This window comes from Anolis carolinensis, chromosome 5 (assembly GCF_035594765.1).
Source record: "Anolis carolinensis isolate JA03-04 chromosome 5, rAnoCar3.1.pri, whole genome shotgun sequence".
Lineage (NCBI taxonomy): Eukaryota > Metazoa > Chordata > Lepidosauria > Squamata > Dactyloidae > Anolis > Anolis carolinensis.
In genome coordinates, this window is record NC_085845.1 from 24,143,119 (window position 1) to 24,165,741 (window position 22,623).

General features: G+C 38.6%; 1 protein-coding gene across 10 annotated transcripts in view; it reads left to right on the forward strand.

Annotated features, from left to right (window-relative positions):
* The window catches only part of rap1gds1 (Rap1 GTPase-GDP dissociation stimulator 1), a 128,608-nt gene that overhangs the window by 60,354 nt on the left and 45,631 nt on the right, over positions 1-22,623 (forward strand). For 8 of the 10 annotated variants that reach the window (XM_062982261.1, XM_062982262.1, XM_062982266.1 and 5 more), the window contains exons 3-4: positions 16,485-16,607; positions 20,909-21,034. In XM_062982261.1, the coding sequence (XP_062838331.1) occupies positions 16,485-16,607; positions 20,909-21,034 (249 nt within the window). Of the gene's footprint in view, positions 1-16,484; positions 16,669-20,908; positions 21,035-22,623 lie in introns of those variants that run through there. The other 2 variants (XM_008117894.3, XM_062982267.1) reach the window with 1 other exon arrangement.

The following is a 22,623-nucleotide window of genomic DNA, read 5'->3' on the forward strand; positions in this document are numbered from 1 at the left end:
TATCCCATGTCTGTGCAGGAGAAGGAGGAATTGAGGAAATACATTGATAAAAACCTGGCGCGAGGCTTCATTAAGCCATCCAATTCTCCTCTCGGGGCCCCAGTGTTATTTAGGAGAAAGAAAGACAACTCCCTAAGATTGTGCATTGATTATCGAAATTTAAACGCAATTACTAAGGACAATAAATACCCTATGCCCTTAGTCAAGGATTTAATTACCGTATTGAAGAAAGGGAGCATATTTACTAAACTGGATTTAATTGAAGCGTATCATAAATTAAGGATCAAACCGGAGGATACTTGGAAAACTGCATTTTCCTGCGCATTCGGCCATTTTGAATATGAAATTTTGCCTTTCGGGTTAAAAAACGGAGGCGGCTGCTTTATGCAGCTTATAAATGAAATACTACACCCGTTATTGTACAGAGGGGTATTCATATTTCTTGATGATATCTTGATTGTAACGGAAGATAAGGAAAAGCACGTAAAATTGGTCCGGGAAGTTTTGCAGAGACTAAGAGAAGCAAAGCTGTACGCAAAACTGTCCAAATGTGAATTCAATAAAACTCAAATTGACTTTCTGGGGTATCGGATATCTCCAGAAGGGTTAGCTATGGATCCAGCTAAAGTAGCAGATGTGAAAGAATGGGGAGTGCCTCAAACAAGGAGGCAATTACAATCATTTCTGGGGTTTGCAAATTTTTACAGACCCTTCATAAAAGGCTTCGCGCAAATAACCGCACCCCTTACAGAACTTTTAAAAACAAAAGGGAAAGGAGAGACAGCAAAAGTGAAAGCTCCTGGCGCCAAACTGAGTTGGACGCCAGAATGCCAAAAGGCATTCGAAACCTTAAAAGAATGCTTCACTGAAGGACCCATCCTAAAACACCCCGATATCAGGAGCCCTTTCATAATCCATTGCGATGCCTCAGACTGTGCGTATGGGGCAGTACTATTGCAAAAAGATCAAAATGGGAACTTAAAACCCTGTGGATATTTGTCACGGAAGTTCAGCGAAACTGAAAAAAGTTGGCCAATATGGGAAAAAGAGGCATTAGCCATATTAAAAGCCTTAGAATGCTGGCGACACTTCCTCGAAGGAAGCGGAATCCCATTTGAAATTTGGTCTGACCATAAGAACCTACAGTATTTAAAGTCTCCTAGAAAATTGTCCCCCAAACAAATTAGATGGGCGCAATACTTCAGCAGATTCGATTTCCAATTAAAGTTTTTTCAAGGGAAGCAGAACGTCTTGGCAGATGCTCTTTCACGCATGCCTCAACACGAAGGCATAACCACAGCAAAAGAGGGGACAATCTTCTCTGACAAACAATGGGGCTTAGCTGTCAGGACAAGAGCACAAACCCAAAAGGAGGACACGGCTTTTGTTGAACTCGGCGGGGAAGAAAACTGGGGAAATGAACTGAAACGGTCTTATGAAGGAGATCAATGGATCGCGTCCAACGCAGAAAAGGGGGAACAGAAGGGGGGATTTTGGTTTGTAAACAAGAAACTGTATATCCCAGCAATATTAAGGATTAAGATTCTGCATCGTTTTCACAACAACCAGAGCGCTGGTCATACAGGAATTACAAAAACAACAAAGGCAATAGTAAAACATTGTTGGTGGCCAGGAATGAGGAAGGACATAAAGAATCATGTTGTTCAATGTGATGATTGTGCCAGAAATAAATCGGGAGGAGGGAAGCCTATGGGATTGTTACAAACAGTAGCGGAACCTACCAGACCTTGGGAATGTGTAGCTATGGACTTTGTGGGAGAACTGCCGGTTAGCAAAGGACATCGTTATATTTGGACAGTATTAGACCTGTTTTCTAAACAGGCCCACTTTATAGCGCTGACGAAACTACCATCGGCTGAGAAACTAGCTGAATTGTACATAAATCATATTTACAAACTACATGGATGTCCCAGTAGAGTAGTCAGTGACAGAGGAGTACAGTTCACAGCAAAATTTTGGGAAAAATTCTTGGAAATGCTAGGAGCAGAAAGGAGTCTAAGTTCTGCTTTTCACCCCATGACAAACGGGGCGGTAGAACGTACTCAGCAAACGCTTGGGCAGTTCCTTCGAATGTACTCTAACATGAGACAAAATGACTGGTCTAGGTGGTTGGCTTTTGCGGAACTAGCCTTTAATTCAACTATACATTCAGCAACAAATAAAACCCCCTTTGAAGTAGTTTACGGGTATGAAATACAGCCTTTACCCCAGTTGCCAAGGTGGACAGAAAATGAGGAAACAGAGGCAGGGAAGTGGAAAACGCAAATGCTAGAATGTTGGAGTCAAGTGACTGCATCCTTAAAGGAAGCACACAAAAAGTATAAAGCGTTCGCAGACAGAAAGAGGGTGGAAGGCGAAAAATTAAATAAAGGAGATCTAGTGTGGTTAAGTACCCAAAACATCAAATTGGGGCTACCTTCAAGAAAACTGGGCCCCAAATATATTGGACCATTCAGAATACAGGGTGTTATCAATGAAGTGACTTTCCAGTTGGCATTGCCAAAAAGTTTAGGGAAAATACACCCAGTATTCCATCGCAGCTTACTGAAAAAGTATATGGGGACTTTGGACAAAATGGACACATAGAGTTATTGTTTGATTTGTTTCAGAACTATGATGAAAGAAGAACCGAAGAGGAGGACGAAGAAAACGAGGGCGCCATGTCATGGAGCCAGATCCCAGGGCTGAATTTCCAAGCCCTGAATCTGACTTCATAACATAAACAATCCTGCAAGCACCTGGCGGGAGAAGATAAAATGAGCCTGGGAACTCAGAGTTGAAAGTATAAACAATTATAATTGCTGTAGTGTGTGGGAATAGAAATCATGGTAGAAATGTGATCCCGAAGGTGGGGTTTGATGATGATATTTGCGTGTGATATTACGTTGCATCAGAAGTGATAAAATTAGATGTATGTAAACATTAGGTCATTCTCGACTTTTCCAAAGTCATGTATTCTTCAATAAAGATTGAATTTGAGAGCAGCTATCTTTGATCTGCGTTCAGACTGGTCCTTTGAAGTGAGCCTGACAGTTCTGTGTTTAGGGAGGAAAAATTGGGTTCACAAAAAGAATTGGTGGCACCTGACTTAAGAGCATATGTGCAAAAAGAATCTAGGATTCCTAGTATGCCACTGCATCAGTCTAAATGAACAGTATTAAAATAATAACACAATACAATATTATTTGGCACTTGTCAAATCACTTTATTTATATATAGTTAAATTTCAAATTATCGAGATGCCAGATGAGGACCCTCGAGATGAGGACCCTTTCAATAGATATATTATAGCAGCATTGCATACATGTACAGATGTCCATGACACATATTTCTGCTCCATGTCCATTTGCCCAGTATAACCGTGTTACATTTTGTAGTTGCAAATAGTTGTTTCCTCCTTTGCTCTGGTTCATAACCCTTTGGTATTTTAGTAATTTCAGTTGCCTGTGGTATAGACTACAGTAACACAGCTGACAATTAATGACAAGTAACAGTCAGTATAGGTTAGGGAACATATCAACTATCAAGATAATTTTGACCCTCAGTAGATTAAAGAAAATCTTAAATTGATTTAATCAACCACATTTGTATTTAAGTAATACAATGTAATGAAAGAGTTCAAGAACAGCAAAAAGAACTGGGGAGAGCTATCCAGGCATGATAAGAGATCTAAATTGAATAATATTAAGAATATAATGTCCTAACATTCCTAGTGCTAGGAATAGTATGGCAGAAGGTAGGATGTGAGCAATTTTAACATGGTGGTTGTTAGATTCAGAATAATACTTTCCTGTATTTCTTCACTGAATAATTTCCATACCTATCAAGAATGCAAACTGCAAGGGTTCAAAAACCACTAATCCGTGCAATTGAAAAATGGACAAAGTGTCTCTCTTTAATAGCTCCAAATGTTGTTTTGCTAGTATGCTCAAGTTTCCATCTTCTTGATCTTCTTCTTGATTTTGCATTCAAATACACACGGAAACAGAATGGGGGCTGGTAGATGACATAGCATGATGGTAAATCTGATTTTTTTTTTACTCTAGATTTTAAAAGGGCTATCCAAGATGCTGAACTGTTATTTCCCTAACAGATTAAGTAACTTGGAAGGCTCCTTCAAAGTTCAGTCTAAAAACAAGAGTGAATGCATCTGCTCACTGACATGGGAACCATCAGCTACCATTCATACCATACAGACATGGAAAGCATTCCTGTTAAGTTTATATATAGATAAACATTTTTTTTGTAATATTCAAAAATTGGATCTCAGCTGCTAATACATACGTATAAGTGCAACGCAACACATAGATCAGTTGTTTCAGCTTTCAGTAGAGGAAAAGGAGGCGAATGTCTGCATTTGACTCATAGGTGATGCTTTTTAAATAGCTGCTTGAAATTTAATTTTATCATGAGTATGTCATGAGATTATGTTCTTAAGTCATCTTTCTTGTAGAGGGGGATGCTCTGTTTTGAAAACAGACATTTTAACCTTGTGAAGCAAGTTAATTGACTTCAGGAAAATAATTACTTCAACCTTCTTTAAGCTTTCCCTTGTAGCTTACTAATACGTGCAATTGAGATGAACTTTCCCATTGCGTCGAAAGCCATCGTGCTTTATTTAAAACTGCACTCACCATTATTAAAAGTAAAAAGGAGGAGGCTCTCCTTTATTTATATGGGCATAGGAGTCATTGACAATTAGAGAAGCAACAGTAGCATCCAGGGGCTTGTGACAGTGAAATCCACCTTTGTATGATGGAATTTGGTCATATTATATTATTTGCCATTTCAGTAGAATTTTGTAATATGTTGATATAAAAACATTACATTGGCAGTAGGCCAACAAATCCATATTAGCAGTGTTAATTAGTGATTTTACTACTGTGGAAAACCGAGAGAAGTGCTTGTGCCTTCTTCTCACCCTTGCTGCAGAAACATAGCCACTACATTCCTATGGTGTTGTCTAATGCCACTGTGAAAAAAAGATTGTGGACAACGCACACAGATAACACCTACGAGATGAGGTGGTGCCACAATTTAGTCGTTGATGTCTTCAAGTCATTTCTAATGTATAGTCATCCTAAGGGGAACCTAATCCTAGGACTTCCTTGCTAAGGTTTCTTCAAAGGAGGGTTGCTTTTGGTGTCCTCTGGCTCCTGAGTCATAGACCAATACTCAACCACTTGGCTCAGTGGTAGCCCAATGAGTGTCTCAGAATTAGTTACTGGTATCTTTCACTTCATCTTTTGAGTAACTGTATGCTGAAAGAAGCCTTTTGCTTCAGATTCAGAGTCATAGCCAATAATAGCTGCCAGTATTGGCCTAGGTCAGGGATCCCCAAACTAAGGCCTGGGGTCCACATGCGGCCCATCAAAGCCATTTATTTGGCCTCTGTGGCGGCAGCTCCCTCCTCCGCCGAGAAGGGTGCGTGCAGCGCAGAGTAGTAGGGAAAGGCTTGCACCTTCCCCGTCTCCTCCCTCGCCTTGTGCGTACCTTCCAAAGCTTTGCTTGTATTTTAATTATTATTTAATTAATAATTAATTATTAAGGGGTGCTTTAACTTTAGCTTATTAAGCTAGTGCTTTTGGTGCACAAAGGCAGAAGGGGGCTGGACTAAATGGCCCAAGGGGTCTCTTCCAACCCTCTTTATTATTTTTATTATGATTATGATTAACATTGAAGGCTGTATTTATTCCTTTTTTTGTTTTTGTTTTTTACTTCAAAATAAGATATGTGCAGTGTGCACTGCATAGGAATTTGTTCATAGTTGTTGTTTTTTTTTTAAAAAAACAACTGTAGTCCGGCCTCCAACAGTCTGAGGGACCATGAACTGGCCCCCTGTTTAAAATGTTTGGGGACCCCTGGCCTAGGTAGATGAATTTTCTGGCTTGGAGAAGACAACTTCTCTTTTTAAGTCCATATAAACCCACTCTGCTCTGCTGATATTTGTGTGAGATGCAACCTTGGTGTGGCCTTTGCTGACATGACTGCTTTCAGCACACATCCCTAGAGTGGCATGAAGTCACACCATGTAGATAAATGTTCCTGTGCCTTTATGGGTAAGTGTGAATTGGCCTGAAGTGTTTGCTGGATTAAAATAAAAATGTCTATGAAGGCAGTGTCAGATTGTCTCAGTTTGCGTGCAACAGCTAGTTTCAACTCTTACTTATATAAGAATGACTCACAGTCAATCGAAGAAATGTTAATCAAGGAGCTTTCCTCAGAGTCAGATTTTCATGCTTCATTCTATAGCTTTGTACAATTCCTTTATTTGAGAATCATGTCATGACTCCAGTTTCTTAGTAGGTTAGAAAAGAGGTAGGCAAATGCAGAGAGGGTGGGTTCTATGCCAGAACATTTTAGTGCACTTAAAGTGATGTGATTTCACTTCCAGTTACCATTTTTTGTTTTTCAGTAGTTTCGGTGGGTAGCTCTGTGGGTTTGGGGAAAACAAACTGCCACATTTGCAGTAAGGTTTTGGGGCTAAGGGGCAGGAGGTGGGCTCTTGACCATTTTTAAAATGAAAAATTGTCCATAATTGGCCTGAAGCCTTTTTAAGAAACAAATGGAGTATATGTGCTTCAGGTGCTGTATTTGGGGCCACAAATGTTCCATGGACTGCATTATACTTATCACTAGTATAAAAATAGCCTTTGTGTGCTCGTATTTAATTTTTTATCAGTGTTTTTCTAATAGTTTTACAACAACTATTTTCTATTTAGGGGTATTATCCTCTTCTTTCCAGAGCCCCCAGATGGCGTAGTGGACTAAGTGACTTGAAGGTTGGGTTGCTGACCTGAAAGCTGCCAGGTTCGAATCCCACCTGGGGAGAGTGTGGATGAGCTCCCTCTATCAGCTCCAGCTCCATGCGGGGACATGAGAGAAGCCTCCCACAAGGATGGTAAAAACATCAAAACATCCAGGCGTCCCCTGGGCAACGTCCTTGCAGACGGCCAATTCTCTCACTCCAGAAGCAACTCCGGTTGCTCCTGACACGAAAAAAAAAAAAATCCTCTTCTTTCCTACCTCACCTGCTCTGCCATTAAGATTAACTCTCCTGCAGTCTAACATTTTACCTAGTGTTAAGGAATCTAGGTTTCCGTAATGAAAGGAAATGTGTGTTGAGTGCTCCTTCATTTTGACTCATGGGCTACATTTATTGTACGCCAAGACTTAGCCTGCTGTTTTTTTTTAATTATTCATATAAAACTTTGGGACTGCCCATTGTATATTTCCCTGAATATACCAATACTCTACCTAATTGACACTCACTAAATCAATATGGCTATCTGAAATGGTCACCAAGACCCAGCTCAGCTTTATGATCCTGTTCATCAATAACCTTGCAGTTAGTAGTATTTAATGACTATATATATAGTTAACGGCGCTCCATGCAGTCATGCCGGCCACATGACCTTGGAGGTGTCTACGGACAACGCCGGCTCTTCGGCTTAGAAATTGAGATGAGCACCAACCCCCAGAGTCAGCTACGACTGGACTGAACGTCAGGGGAAACCTTTACCTACCTTATATATAGTTAAACATTGCTAGTTGAATACAGTGTGTCAGGTAAAGAAAATGAGCTTTGTATTTTTATGGTTTGCCTTCATCTTTCTTTATTGGGTAGTGCTTCCTACAGTGAGAAATATTATACGGACATCTAAAAGCCTTAAACTTCTATCTGAATCATTGGATTATAGCTGAGGGATAAGGGAGATGGTTTTGAAATTGTGTGTATTCTTTCTAACCAATTACTTTGTATGGTGGTAATAGAAGTGAACATCTAACCTGATTTAGTAGCAGTTCAGAGATGACAATCTTTGGAAAGAACATGAAAAGGCCAGGTATATTCAGTGAAATGATGCTCATGTCAGAAAGATCATAGCATCTAATAAACTTAGAAAGGAAAAAATGAATAAGCCCTTCCATAGAATTTCTATAAAATTCTGTACATACAGGATTTAAAGAAATGTTGTGTTAAAAGGATTTTCATGCAGTCCCCTGTAACCCTTAAAACAGTGATTATATGGTTGTCTCCTGACCAAACTTTGCAAGGAATCTGGAAACAGAGAAGGAACCAGAAAGATAGAACATGCTGCATTAACTGGTATCTTCCTATTGACTAGGTAATATTTTTATTGTAACAGGGATGACATTACCAGAGAAGCTATAATTCTGTGCATTAATCATCGAGCCAAATAGAAGACAGATGATCGCTAATTCATTTCTGAGGAGTATCCCTAATTTCCTATGTGGTGCAACTATTGTTGAATTTAATCAGGAAACAATGGTAATCTTATCAGATAGAATGGAATATCTATATCTGTTAGTGGAAAAGTCTGGAAAATACATTACAACCAGTCACATGTTAGTTTCAACAGGGAGAGATAAGACAATCATATATGTAGTAGAAATAGTTTCTTCTTCATATTATTTTTCATTTTACCTAGAAAAAAATGGCTTACTTTGTGAGGCTACTTGAGTGGGTGGGTAGTCTTTAGGGGTTTTTGGTAGAGAGGGGTTATATTTTACTTTAATGTTGCTTTTTAAAGGGTGTGGTATAGTTGTGTGTGCTTTTTATTCCTAGTATTTTCAGTGCTTGAATGACTATTATGGTAAGAGCAGTTCAGCAGGGGAATGCGCTGCCTTGGAGTATGGTGGAGGCTATTATTTTAGACGATTTTGAACAGAGACTGGATGGCTATCTATCAGGTGTGTTGTGTTCCTGCATGGCAGGAGGTTGGACTGGATGGCCCTTGTGGTCTCTTGAAACTCTCTATAATTTTATGACTATATAGTTCAAAGTTAACGCATATATGGAAACTGTAAATTAATATGGAATGCCCAGCTCTTAGAGGCAACTTGTATTCCTAGATCTTGTTTTATTGTAGCTTTACAGATTGGTGGAACTGAAAGGTCAAAACATAGATGGCCAGAAACTTCATCACATATTTATGGATGCCTAGATCTGCAGCTTTTATGCTAAGTCAGGAGATTTCCTTTTCCCAAGCCATCCTACTTCTCCACCTCAGTTGCTGTAAGAGCAAGATGAGCATTTTATGTCATTTTGCATGTGGCTGATCATTACTTATTTATACACTTGTCCACTTCCCTTTTGATAAGTGCATGTAAAAGGGAGACTATGAAACTAAAGAAATTTTCTCCAGTGTTTGCTATAGATTTAGAACATCTTTTCAGTTATGGTGCATAATCCCCCATCCTCCAAAAGAGTAAATCTCACATATGATTGAGTTTAAGAAAAGGAGAAAGGAAGAGCTTGCACATGAGTCACTCCTTATAGACTGTTACGTTGCTATTAATTTGGTTGCAGTCAGGCTGCAATTTTACAGTAGATACTACATCTTGGTTTTGCTTATTACTTCAGTATGCTTATTTTCTATCCTACTTGCAAATTATCTCTGTGCAGTTTATAAAAAACCAGAAAAATCAAACCCAAAACAACAAACAAAACCCCTAAAACAAAACAACACAATACTCACCCATCACCAATCAATAAATTCATGGATTTTAAGGTTAAAACAAATAATCATCTGAAACAGTAGGAAAACATTTAAATTGTGTGGTATAAGAGCCAGCAATGAATTTAAATAGTAAAATAATCAGACACTGAATGCTTTCAAAATAGCAGATTGTTCGCCTTGTATATAAATGCTACCAATGAAGTGGTTATTTATCAGTAGAGTGTTGCATTTGTGGACGTTGGTAATGGCTGTACCAAGTCCCTGATGGCTACCCATTGTACTGTTGTGACCGATGTCACTCAAGGAAGGCCCTCTTAATAATTGAGTGAGATTTATAATTGCAAGTGTGTTATTAGAATCTGCATTGATATATAGCATCGCAGAACAATGTTTTTATTATTTCATGAGCAAGCGTCGAGAACAAACATGAGATCAGAAACAGCTTTTCCTACCACTTTGTATGATATTGATCCCTCCTGGATGTGGGAATTGTGTGGCCCTGCATATGCGGTTGGATGGCATATTTCATAGTTCTTACCATTGGCTCTGCTGGCCATGGCTGCTAGCCAGCAACACTTGAAGGGTCTGTAATGTACTGGCTGACTTCAGTTCAGAAATAAAAACTTTCAGCAGATTCAGATAACTTTATTCAAAAATTGAGTTGATCACAGCATATCGTTGTTAAAACTGAAGCCTTTCAGTATGCGGTATATGTAAAACACAAAGCTGTTCAAACCTTTTTGCGGGCTGTCATCCCATTTGCCAACAACTCAAAACTTCCTATTCTCTTATAGGTTCTCAACCTATAGGTCCCCAAGTATTTTGGCTGACAACTGCAGGAAATCCCAGACCGTTTACCAGCTGTTAGGATTTCTGGGATTTGAAGGCCAAAACATCTGGGGACCCACAGGTTGAGAGTCACTGTCCTAGGGCTTGCCCCTCTTTCCCCCTTGGACTAGGTTTCTTACAGGAATGATCTTGGAAGCTCACATATTGTTTTCCTCCTCACATGTCTACTGATTATCCCAAGTTACAAATGATAAACAATCTCTTTTCATAGCATTACAAGATGTGTAACACAACCCATTATCCAGTATTACAAAGCATATGAAAAAGCATCGCAAGGCAAACATGTTGGGCGGGACCTATGATACTGACAGGATCATACTATTCCCATCTCTGATTTATTGTAACTGCTAAGTAGTAGGACTAAGATACAAGAGAGTCGAATGGCCTTAGATCAGCCATTAGTAGCCCCCCCCCCCCAGGTTAGATGAGCTTCCCCAACTGCTATCATCCTGGCTCAAGGTGATTATACCAAGATCATCTGGAAAGCACCAGGTTGGAAAAGGCTGATGTTGATGCCAAATGGCTTTGGTAATTATTTCTTGTCTGTTAGTTCATGACTGAAACTTTTGACTAAATAACATTTGCCACTATCATACCTAGATTTGTTTTTTGCATCATAAAATTAATCTAGGTACTTCAGAGGTGATACCTCAACGAATTAGATATTACTTATCTCAGTCAAATGATTCTGGAGTTCTGTTTTATTTTTCTGCATCTATTTCATTTTCGCAATTCTCTGTGCACCATTTCAGCAGTTTGCTAAGTGCAAATTAGCTGTAATAGGCATCAAAAGCAAATGCGCCCTTTTTCAATAACACTAAGGCATCAAAGTACCCCAGGGTTTCTGAAAATAATGAAAATACAGACAGGTTTAACTCTGGAAACTTGGATAGCCGTTTCTGAGCAATGGTATTTTGGGTTCACAAGTTTTGTTATATAAATGCAGGCAGGCGGGTGAATTCAGCAGGCAGTGTTGTTCAGCAGGTCAGATTGTATTATATTGATGAAACCCTCTGGACGAGTAGTCTGAGTCAACATTTGTAACAATGGCTAAGAGGCAGAAATGTCCATCACTGCTCAGCTATTCTTCTTGCTCAGCTGTTCCAGCAGATTTGAACAGAAGAAACATAAGTCTCAATGCTGCCCTCTTCTCCACTCTCAATTTTATCTAAACCCAAGAGTACTCTTTGGTAGACATGTAGCAGCCCATATTTACTATGATGAGATATGAAAAGAACTAGCCAACTGCACTCTCTGTGTAAATATAATAAAACAGTGGCATTGAGAATTCTTGCCCAAAGGAATTTTAAAATTATTCGACAGTTTCAGAAAGTGTGCTGTGTTGGCAGTAGAATGAACAGTGGTAATTTAAAAGGGGATTTTAAACAGAAATGGAAATGGAGGGAGGTCACTTTTCACATTATGTAATGCACATTTAATATTTCCACCTTAATTTGACAAAAAGTCTGTTAGCGATTGTGCATGTTTTATTAGGTTCTCTGATTACAGCCCTAGCCTCCAGCACTTATCCATCATTTTTGGGTAGATGGTTATTTGCAGAGGGACAAAACTGTTCAATTTTGTTTTCAACCTCTCCTTATAATTTTCATTTGACAGATACCCCCACAATTCTGTCTGCTTCCCACTGGGCATTTATACAGGCTGAGCCTCCCTTTCTGGAGATTTGAAGCACTCCAAAAACAGATTTTTCTCTCTTTTTTTGCTGCCAGCCATCTTCTTTGGGAAAAGTGCCTTCTGGAAGCTTTCCCGACTTTCAATGTATCTTTAATGAATGTGTATCAGAGTTACAAGTTATAAAGCACTATTCCGGAGTAGCGCTTAGAAGCTTACCTTAAAATGTGTTGGTATACATTTCTTCTTTTTTAAAATAAATGTATTAGATAAAAATACATATAGCCATTATAACAGATACATACAAACACATTTTAATCCATGCATCTTATAAAATAGACTTATGTCTATGAAATCTTATGCTCTCTCAGTCTCAAAGGTCTGCAAGATCCATTTGCAAACAGTTACATCAGTGAATGGGTAAAAATGGATACTGTCTCTTTCGTATATCATTATTGATTTTGTCCATAAATTACTATGAAATATGCGTGGACCTCTTTGATCTTTTTCTTGTGGTTCATGTGGTTGATACAGGCCAATCTCACTGTCTCAGAAGAAGACACTATTGGTTCCTTCCCCTATCTAATTTGATGTGTGTGTTTCTCTAAGATAACTGATTTCAAATGTCCACTGAACCAGTTATCTACAGACATGATTAAATTATCCTTCCCATTGCACAGAATGACCTGTCTTGCTGCAGCCAGAAGGAAAGAGATAAAGTTCTTGCTGGTATCATGATTTACACTTGACAGAGCTATCCAGATCAATATTTTGAGAGGTAGTGATATTATTATTATTATTATTTGAACTTCTTCCTAGGCCTTTAAGATGAGGCTAGAATGACAGTTTTACTCCAAAAGGATGAAGTAATTTTCATGTACAACTGCCTCTCCCTATACACAGACTCTTCATCCAGGCATTTGATACAGCCCTAAAAACTATCCGAAAAGTACATTCTTGATTTTGTCATTTTATTTAAGGGACATTGTTTCGCAACACTATTGTATATAATGAGACTTGACTATCCATGGATTTTGGTACCTATGGAAAATCGTGGATACAAACCCCAGCAGATACCAAGGACCCACTATATACCTTTCGTATGAGAAAAAAGAGTGACCAGTTAATAGTAATTCCATAGTTATTTCATAGTTTTCTCCTGGAGCTCTTTACAAAGGTAATAAGAAAAGCCCCCACCCCCTTCCCACCTCCTGCTTACTGTTTTCCTCCATTTCCCAGAGATTTCTGTTCTGCATAAAGCAACTGTAGTACAGTTCTCCCTAGCAGGATCTATATTGCCATATAATCCAGTTTGGAACTGCATTATACTGCAGTGTACATCCAGCCTTTGTGAACCAGAGATCTGGTGTTAGTCCACAACTATTGCTGATCCTGTAAGATTTGCTTCCAGGGAGAAGAAAATCCCAATAACAGTTTCATCTTTATTGTCCTTCACGGGGTGATATTCCCTCCACCCCCAGCATGCTGACATAAGCTACGTCTGTTTTTGTTTCAAGCCTGTACATGCAAAATAAGAAGGAGTCTTTAAATATTTTAACAGTTGAGAGTACTTAGCCACCTGAGGGCACTGCCTCTAAAATAGAGTTGGTCTTGTCCTGCTTTTCTGCTTGCCTTTCTTCCCTCTCTCTCTTCACCCCTCTTTTCCAGAATCAATCCTACTCAAATGGGTCACTGCTTTTAAACTGTTTTTGCCTACAGCAGACAGAGCCCAAGAAGGCAGGGAATAATTAGTATTTTGGTCAAACACATTTACTGGGCCCCATGCTGATGAGGTTGGATAAAGCACTTAAAACATGCCTTTAAATTATATATATCTAAAAGAAATACAAAACCTTTCAGCAGAGATGGTTTGCTATTGAAAAATTTCTGCACGATGGAAAAAAATTAAAACTAACAAAAAAGATCCTCTCTCAAACGTACATTCTCTGTGACCTGTATTTCTTTGATTTTTTTTTAAACCATGCCAGTATGCAGCAAAAAGCACAATCTTTTTGCAGTGGTGCATATAACATCACAGTTAGATTAAATAGTGTTACAGCCGACCCTCCATATCCACTGATTCTGTATCCATGGATTCAGTCATGCATGGATTGAATATATATACTATATATACTCTAGTATAAGCCGACTCGAATATCAGCTGAGGCACCTAATTTTACTACAAAAAAACTGGGAAAACTTACTGACTCAAATATAAGACGAAGGTGGGAAATGCAGCAGCTACTGGAAAATTTCAAAAAATAAAAATAGATACCAATAAAATTACATTAACTGAGGCATCAGTAGGTTAAATGTTTTTGAATATTCACATGAAACTGAAATTTAAGATAAGACCTTATTCAAGTTTAAGCCGAAGGGCGCTTTTTTAGCTCTAAAAAAGGACCAAAAACTTGGCTTATATTCAAGTATATACGGTATATATTTTAAATCCAGAAAGCAAATTTTGATTTTGTCAGTATAGGGCACAGTTTTATTATTATGTTACATTGACTATAATGGGACTTGGGCATCCAGAGATTTGGTTTCCTGCAACCAAACTCCAGTCCCACTCTAAGCTCTTTCATAATGTTTAAAGAGTCTGCACACATACATATGTGTGAGTTGCAGTTTAGAATAGGGCCAGGGAACTGGGGCAATGGTTCATCTTTCCCCCTTATGCCAGAGGTTGCCAACCTATGGGTCCCCAGGTGTTTTGGTCTACAACTCCCAAAAATCCTAGCCAGTTTTCAGCTGTGAATTTTTTGGTCTGTATTCAGTTGTCTGATTGTCTTTGTTGCTTGTCTAAATGTAAATTGGCTTTATCTTTTGGTTTATGTTATTTTGTGTTTTTGTACGGCATTGAATGTTTGATTCTCTATGTGTTGTAAGCCACCCTGAAATAATTTGACAAATGTTAGTAAAGGTTTCCCTTGACATTAAGTCTAGTCATGCCTGACTCTGGGGTGTGGTGCTCATCTCCATTTCTAACCTGAAGAGCCGACGTTGTCCATAGACATTCCTCATGACTGTGGAACCTATTGATCTACTCAACATTTGCATGTTTTCGAACTGCTAGGTTGGCAGAAGCTAGGGCTAACAGCGGGGGCTTACCCCACTCCCCAGATTCAAACTTCCGACCTTTCTGTCAGCAAGTTCAGCCACTCAATGGTTTAACCCACTGTACTATCACAGGGCCTTTACAAATGTTAGAAAACAATTTTTAAAAGAGTCATATTTTTAAAGTGGTTAAAACACAATTACTAATAAAAGGTAAGAAATACAATGCAATGCTTTATACACACTACTTCTAAACAATCTATATCTCAAAGGTCTTCCTGAATAAAAAGATATTACCCGTTGGCAGAAAGATAACAAAGAGGGAGCCAACAGAGCCTCCCAAGGAAGGGAAGTTCCACAACCTGGGAGTAGCCATGAAGAAGACTCTCTTTTGTGTAATCACCAAATGTGCTCCTGAAGGTGGTAGAACCAAAAGAAAGCTCTCCCCTACCAATCTTAAATTGCAGGCAGGCAGGTGACCATCAGATAGTCTGGATCCAAGCCATGTAGAGTTTTAAAGGTTAAAAACAGCACTTTGAAGTATGCCCAGAAACAGATTGGTAGCCAATGCAATAGTGTTGTGTGTGTGTGGGTGTTACATGATTTCTATAATCAATGACAGCTGACAACTTGTCCATTTTTTCTTACCTGCTGGTTTCCAAATAGTTTCCAGTGCACTTAGCAGCAAAGCATTGATAAAACAGTGAATGAAGGTCCTATGTGGACGAAGCTAATTTTTACGGTTTTTTGTGTGACAGATGACATGATGTGGCTTACTGCAAAGACAAGGGGGAGGAAAGAAAATGGGCAAAACATTAATTTATATTGCATGTCTTCTTCTACCAAAACACAAATATCTGATAATCCAGTTTTTGCCAGAGGTTTGTTTTAGCCCGAGTCATTGTGTTTTATTGGTGCTTCTGATCTGAGTAAAATAAATCAGGGCATCTCTGCCGCACACAGCTAACCTGAGGCAAGAGGTTAATTTTATTTTCTGTGGTTCTTTTCAGGATGCATTTTATCCCATTGATTTAATTTATACGGCCAAGAAGTCTATCACAAGGAGGGGTGATAAAAGCAAGGCGATAATGTGCAAATTCCTCTGCAGTGCAGCAAGCGTGATCACACTATTGTGTCTTGCACACTAATTGCAGACAATATTGTTAGGGGTCATTGAGCTTCCCAGTGGTTCACTGTATTGAAAAGAAGAGGTGCAACGTTTTGGGCTACTTACAAGGACAGTAAATGATTGATGTCTTAAGTGTAAATGAAAAGTCCTGTAGCTTCTTTTGAACCAGGTTTATGTTTCTCTTAAATAAGTTAGGCCATAAAAATTGTAAGTGAGACGTACTGGCCACCCAACACTCTGAAAATTCAGAAAATTCTATTTTTTTATCATTTCTTTTACAGTATTCTGTGTTATATCTATTTCCTTCTTTTCAGATACAGAGACAAGTGACAAAATCCAGAAAAGTGGGATCCTCCAGGTGTTTGCAAGTCTGTTGACTCCACAATCTTCCTGCACTGCAAAAGTAGCTAACATCATAGCAGAAGTAGCCAAAAATGGTGAGGTTTTCCACAAGGCCTTTTCGGCTGGAACATCTTCAGTTTTGCAGCTCACTTGTCAGTATGTTTTACTTCATTTATGTTTTCATTTTATAGAATAGATTTTTCATTTGTTTCTTCTCCACTCTTTTTGTTTTGTTCTGCCTTGATAATACATTAGTTCTTAGTCATCCATTTGTTCGCTACATCAAAGCAGTATGCAGTCATGATCCTTTCTAAAGTATTATCCATTGTAGAAAATATTCAGTATTGTTGTTGTTTTTTTGTTAATTAAGGAAAATTATGTGGCAGACTTCCACAGTTTTGCCAACAAACGCTGCTGAAGACTTATTTCTGAATTTAACACTTTAACTTACATTGATGCTATAATTCGTTGGCACAGTAGAGTCTCACTTATCCAATGTTCACTTATCCAACGTTCTGAACTATCCAACGCATTTTTGTAGTCAATGTTTTCAATACATTGTGATATTTTGGTGCTAAATTTGTAAATACAGTAATTACTACATAGCATTACTGCGTATTGAACTACTTTTTCTGTCAAATTTGTTGTCTAACATGATGTTTTGGTGCTTCCTTTGTAAAATCATAATCTAACTTGATGTTTAATAGGCTTTTCCTTAATCCCTCCTTATTATCCAACATATTCGCTTATCCAACATTCTGCCGGCCCGTTTATGTTGGATAAGTGAGACTCTATTGTATTTCTTTTTTATGGTTTCTTACATAATGTTTGCCAGTACCCAAAGAAACACTTGATCGGTTTCATCCTACACTGATGCTTTTCTCTCTCTCCAAAGGTCTGTTAAGGCCATTGTGGGACATCAGCCTACATAATAAAGGAAGATGTTGGTATACTTTTTACTGTTGGGATTTTCACAAGGGTCTAGCAAAGTGATTCCAAATATCTTGTAATGTCATCTTCAGCAAGCTCCCAAGCAACTACAAGCTCCAGTTAGTTTCCCTGTGCTGCTGTTACCTTCTTACCAGATGCTAGCACAAATCTAATAGGGGATGGCAGGAACAAAGCGAATTTAATGTTGCTTTGGTAACATATAGAAGTCTGAATTTATAACACTGTTTGCAGGCTAGTGCAATACCTTTAGATACAGAGAAAAGAGACATGACTCTGCACAACTGCAAGCAAAAAGAAATCTGTATCCAGCATACCTGCATCCTCGGCTCAGTCCAGAATTGGTCCATAGGAATTGAAGGGTTAGTCTTGGCAATAAGCTGTTCCTGTCCTGCAGCAACTCGTGAGATCTTATCCAGTGAACACTTGTCAAATGAATTGGCTATATCCTGCAAATTTTCACTGGTTAACTTTGTCCAGACCGTACTTACTTACTTACTTTGGGAGATATCCTGCACCAGAAGTACTTAACCTTAGCTGGACGTGATGCCTGGAAGAAGACTCCATGGAGTAATGAGGGTCCTTCTGGCCTGAATAAAGAGCCTGAGTAACATGTAACCATTGTCACTGTTCCCTTGAGCAGGCATGCAGACTTCAAAGTTTAGTGCGTTCAATGAGTAAAAACATAACAGCATAGTCATAGCTGAAAACCGTGGTTAAATTTTCATTTCCACATACCCCTGAGCACAGTATATTGTTTTGGTGTTCTAAAGTACTGCTTATCTTTGCAATAGTGACAATAATACAATATGGGTAAATTTTCAGAACTCGCTGAAAATAATTATCCTGGAAGGCAGCAGTAATTGTTTGAAGCTGCCAGAGGTTATATTCAGCACCTGAGACTCGTTTTGGAATGTGGTGTGCATTGGCATACACATTACTGATGCATCTGCGCGTAGGAAAATAATGTTCAGACTGTTTACTCTTACTGAGCTTGTGGTTTTTAAAACACCTATTTTTTCTCCAACTCTAAGACAAAACGTTCATAAAAGCAAAGCATTCAAATGTATTTCAAACATTAGGCATTTCAAAGCCCAGCCTTGAAATAAGCCATTTATTTTGAGTAAATGGCCATTGGCTTCAGGTGAATAAGTATGTGACAAAGCAAATCCTGCCAGAGAGCTGCTAAATAAAAGGTGCTGGGAAACAATGACATTGCTGCACAAGTATATGTGACATTGGTGAGGAAAGTATGGCCACCAAGGCTGCATGCAGTACCCACAAAGTGCACCAAGTCTGCACAAACAAATTCTAAAATAAAAGTTTTGTATTGTTTTCAGGCAAAATCTGAGAGAGAGTTCCTCCAACATGCATGGAAGTATGAAAAACACCCCCACTCCAATAGCAACCAACCCAAAACAATGATGCAAAAGTAAAATTAATAAATAAAATTTGCTAGAATATGACACTAGCAGCATTAAGTGCATAAATGTTGTAAATAGAATGATGCTGTGTTGTGTAATTGAAAAATGTAGTCTTAGCAAAGTGTCTTTAAAGCAAGGTATGCCTTTATACAATCCTTTCTTTACAGAAAGCATAGTAGCTGCATCTCCCACCTTTTCCTCAAAATTGGGAGTCAAAAATAGTAAGAACCCTGTGGCTAGAAACAGTGTGCCTTCATTTCTGTGTCTTCATTTCTGTGTCCACTGATCTATGAGCTTGGAATAATGAATGCATTATATAAAATACTAGCTCTGCCCGGCCACGCGTTGCTGTGGCGTTGTCTGGTGGTGTTGGTGAGAAATTGTTGAGGTAGTGGTGGTATTGAATGCCTGTTGTATGATTGTCTTTATGTTTAGTATGCACATTGAAGTGGATTATATGGCAGTGTGGAGTCAAGATAATCCAGTTCAAAGCAGATAATATAAGATTCTAAATTGATTATATAGCTGTTTGGAAGGGCCTTGAGTCTACACTGCCATATAAATCGAGTTAAAATCTGATAATCTGTGGAAGAGGCCTAAGTGAGGCCTAACTTTGCCTGTCCCCTGGGCTGAGTTGGTTGCTAGGAGACCAAGTGGGTGGAGCTTAGCTTTCAAACTGGCAGCAAATGGATAAAAACTATTATTCCTCTCCCTGTAATTAGGACTTTATTTTTCTTTTCTTTTTGTTGTATCAACCTAGAGCCGTGAATGATGGGTTGTGTTGTCAAATTTCGAGGTTGGGGGGCCTGTAGTTTTGTTGTTTTGTCCGCTGCCCTGATGCCATCACTCTTTTATATATATAGATTTTGTGTCCATTTTAGTTTATTGTAAGGACTGTAGATAGATAATACTTATACTATCTGCTACAAAACTGTTACAATTGTTTTTATCTCTCCTTAAACAAACACTTGTAACATGCAGTGCTTTTCTATTTTCATTCTATAAATGGAGAATGATTTACTCAATACTGCATGATGGTCAAGCAGAGAGAGCCTGACAGTGGTGATTAGTGTCTTCCATGTTATTAGGGCAGTAAATTACTTTAGGTCTTAGGCCCTTCTACACTGTCCTATACCCCAGGATCTGATGCCAGATGATATGCTTTAAACTGGATTCTTATCCTAGATAATCTGGGATAAGAAGATAATCTGGGATCAGATCCTGGGATATAGGGGCAGTTTAGAAGGGTCCACAGAGCCCTTCCACACAGCTGTATAACCCAGAATATCAAGGCAGAAAATCCCACAATATCTGCTTTGAACTGGGTTATCTGAGTCCACATTGTTATATATCCCAGTTCAAAGCAGATAATGTGGGATTTTATCCAGCTGTGTGGAAGGGACCTCAGGCTGGACTCTAAAAGAACTATCCAAGGTGCTGAATCCTATCCTCAAAACAGTTTCAACATTTTAGATGCCTCATTTACCACCCCACATACATGGAAGACTTGAATACCATTGGGCCACTTTTCATACTGCTGTCTCCTTTGAATCTATAGCTTTGACATTTTGTTTTGCACCCATTTCATGGTTTTATCAGTATTTTTTTTACTGAATTGGATATTTAATTTAGAAGTTAATTTTGCTTTCTTAAATCAAATTTTCTTTAATTGCGTTCTTTTGTGCTTCTTTAACGTGCAAGAGATGTCTAGTAATCTTATATTTTTTTCCTCTAGTCATTGTTCTTAAAATATGCCATGTATTTAACTGATCTAACAACAAAGGTTATTTCAAATCTTCTTGCCAAATGAATCCACATTTGACAACTGATATCTAAAATTTTGAATATGATGATCATTCGTAGGGTTGTTTTCTTTGTTTTAAGCTCAGATATTTGTATTCTGTTCCTACATTTATTATTGTACAGAAATGCAATTCCGATGCTTCTGGTCTAGGCTCTGATAACAAGAAACCATCAGATCCCAGCAACTACCCTGTAATTAAACCTTTCTCTGTGGCTTGTAGAGTTTATGCGGAATCCGTGCGTTGATGCTGGCTTGATCCCGCCTCTGGTTCAGCTCTTAAACTGCAAAGATCAGGAAGTGCTCCTTCAAACAGGGCGTGCCTTGGGCAACATATGCTATGACAGCCGTAAGTATTCAAATACCAAGGTTTGGAGGAAGGGGTTTAAGTCTGTTTCTTGTTGTTCATTTTTTCTTTCTTGTTTTGTTGAAAGCAGTGTTGATTTTTGTGGGACATCTGTGAATGCTGTGACAATTAAGCATAACTTGTATGACAGACTGTCAAAAGAGTACCCTTCTTAAAATGAAAGCAGACAGATCCTTGGCAATTATCATGGGGTTTTGTGGACAGAAATAGATAACATGCTTTTAAAAACAAAGACTTGTTTAATTTTGTTTCTGTTGGAAATATTAATAGGATCAACAGGTGGTATACTGTTGTTTTCCAGCCTAGGTAATAAAATGGAATGGAATTCTGGTCACATTTGGTTCTCACTGATTGGTAGATTTGGTGGCACAAATAAATTGGTCTCCTTGTAGTGATATGCATTTCCCTTGCTTATAGTGTGGATTGCGTAATCTACTTTGTAACAGACGTGTTCAGAGTATTAGACTTTGATTTGCCACTGAACTTCATATATCACTGAAATAGAAAGCAATATGTGTAGAATGAAGGTAATAAATCTCCTTATGCACTGAGTTGTGTTTTTTGAACCATGGCATGGCATCTGTATTCAGTTTGCAGTTGCATAAGTGTAGTTTTGCAAGTGTAGCAGTTGCATATGGCCTTCCACTTTCTTGAAGGATACAGAACTACTCATCAGTGCTTTTGGTGTAGCACTTGATTCACTGGGATTGTGGAAAAAGCAGGCACATTTGCAGATAGGCAATTGTTTGGACAATGACAGCATTCAACAGCGGCTGCTGTAGGGCAACCATCATTTAACTATCTTAATGTTTATTATAAAAGTATAATGGAGGATCTTGGCTTACTTTTGTAATTTGAACAGAATTGCAATACGTCTCACGAATGAAAAAAACGATGTCCAGGTTGCTTGGATGTCAGTTGAGCCTGGTGTCCAGGAGCTAACTGTGGATGGATAGCTTCAAGGTTCCAGATCTCCCTTCTTGTAATTCTTCCATTTTAAATCAGATTCAGATGAGATAGGCCTTGAAATACAGGATATCCTCAAAAAGGGGAATGTTCCCTGACTACCCTTCAAATGGAAGATTGTCCTCTATAAACAACCGTAGTTGTCTGTTTAAAAATGTGCCTGTATGTGCTTTCAAGTAACCTGTCAACTGATGGCAACCATATGAACTTCGTAGCATTTTCTTATGCACAAAACAGCTTGCCTTTTCCTTCCTTTGAATATAGCCTACAGCACCTGGCATTCATTGGTAGTTTCCATTCATTTACTAACCAGGGCAGAACCTACTTAGCTTCCAAGGTCAGACAGGAACTGGTCACTTTCTTTAGGCTGTGTCCTACTGACTGAGAGTGTGGAAATGCATCAGGTTCGTTATCCTATCATTGAAGCTGATACAATTAAATGCAACTGATATTCTCAGCCCATCACAAGTCCATATCGGATTCCATGATTTTTTGGTTTTTTGTTGAAATGTGTGTAGATTTTAGTATACTTTTCCTAATATGCACAATTTTGTATTCTTCGAGTAACACATGTTTGAAACATAATGTTCAGATATATGTATTTT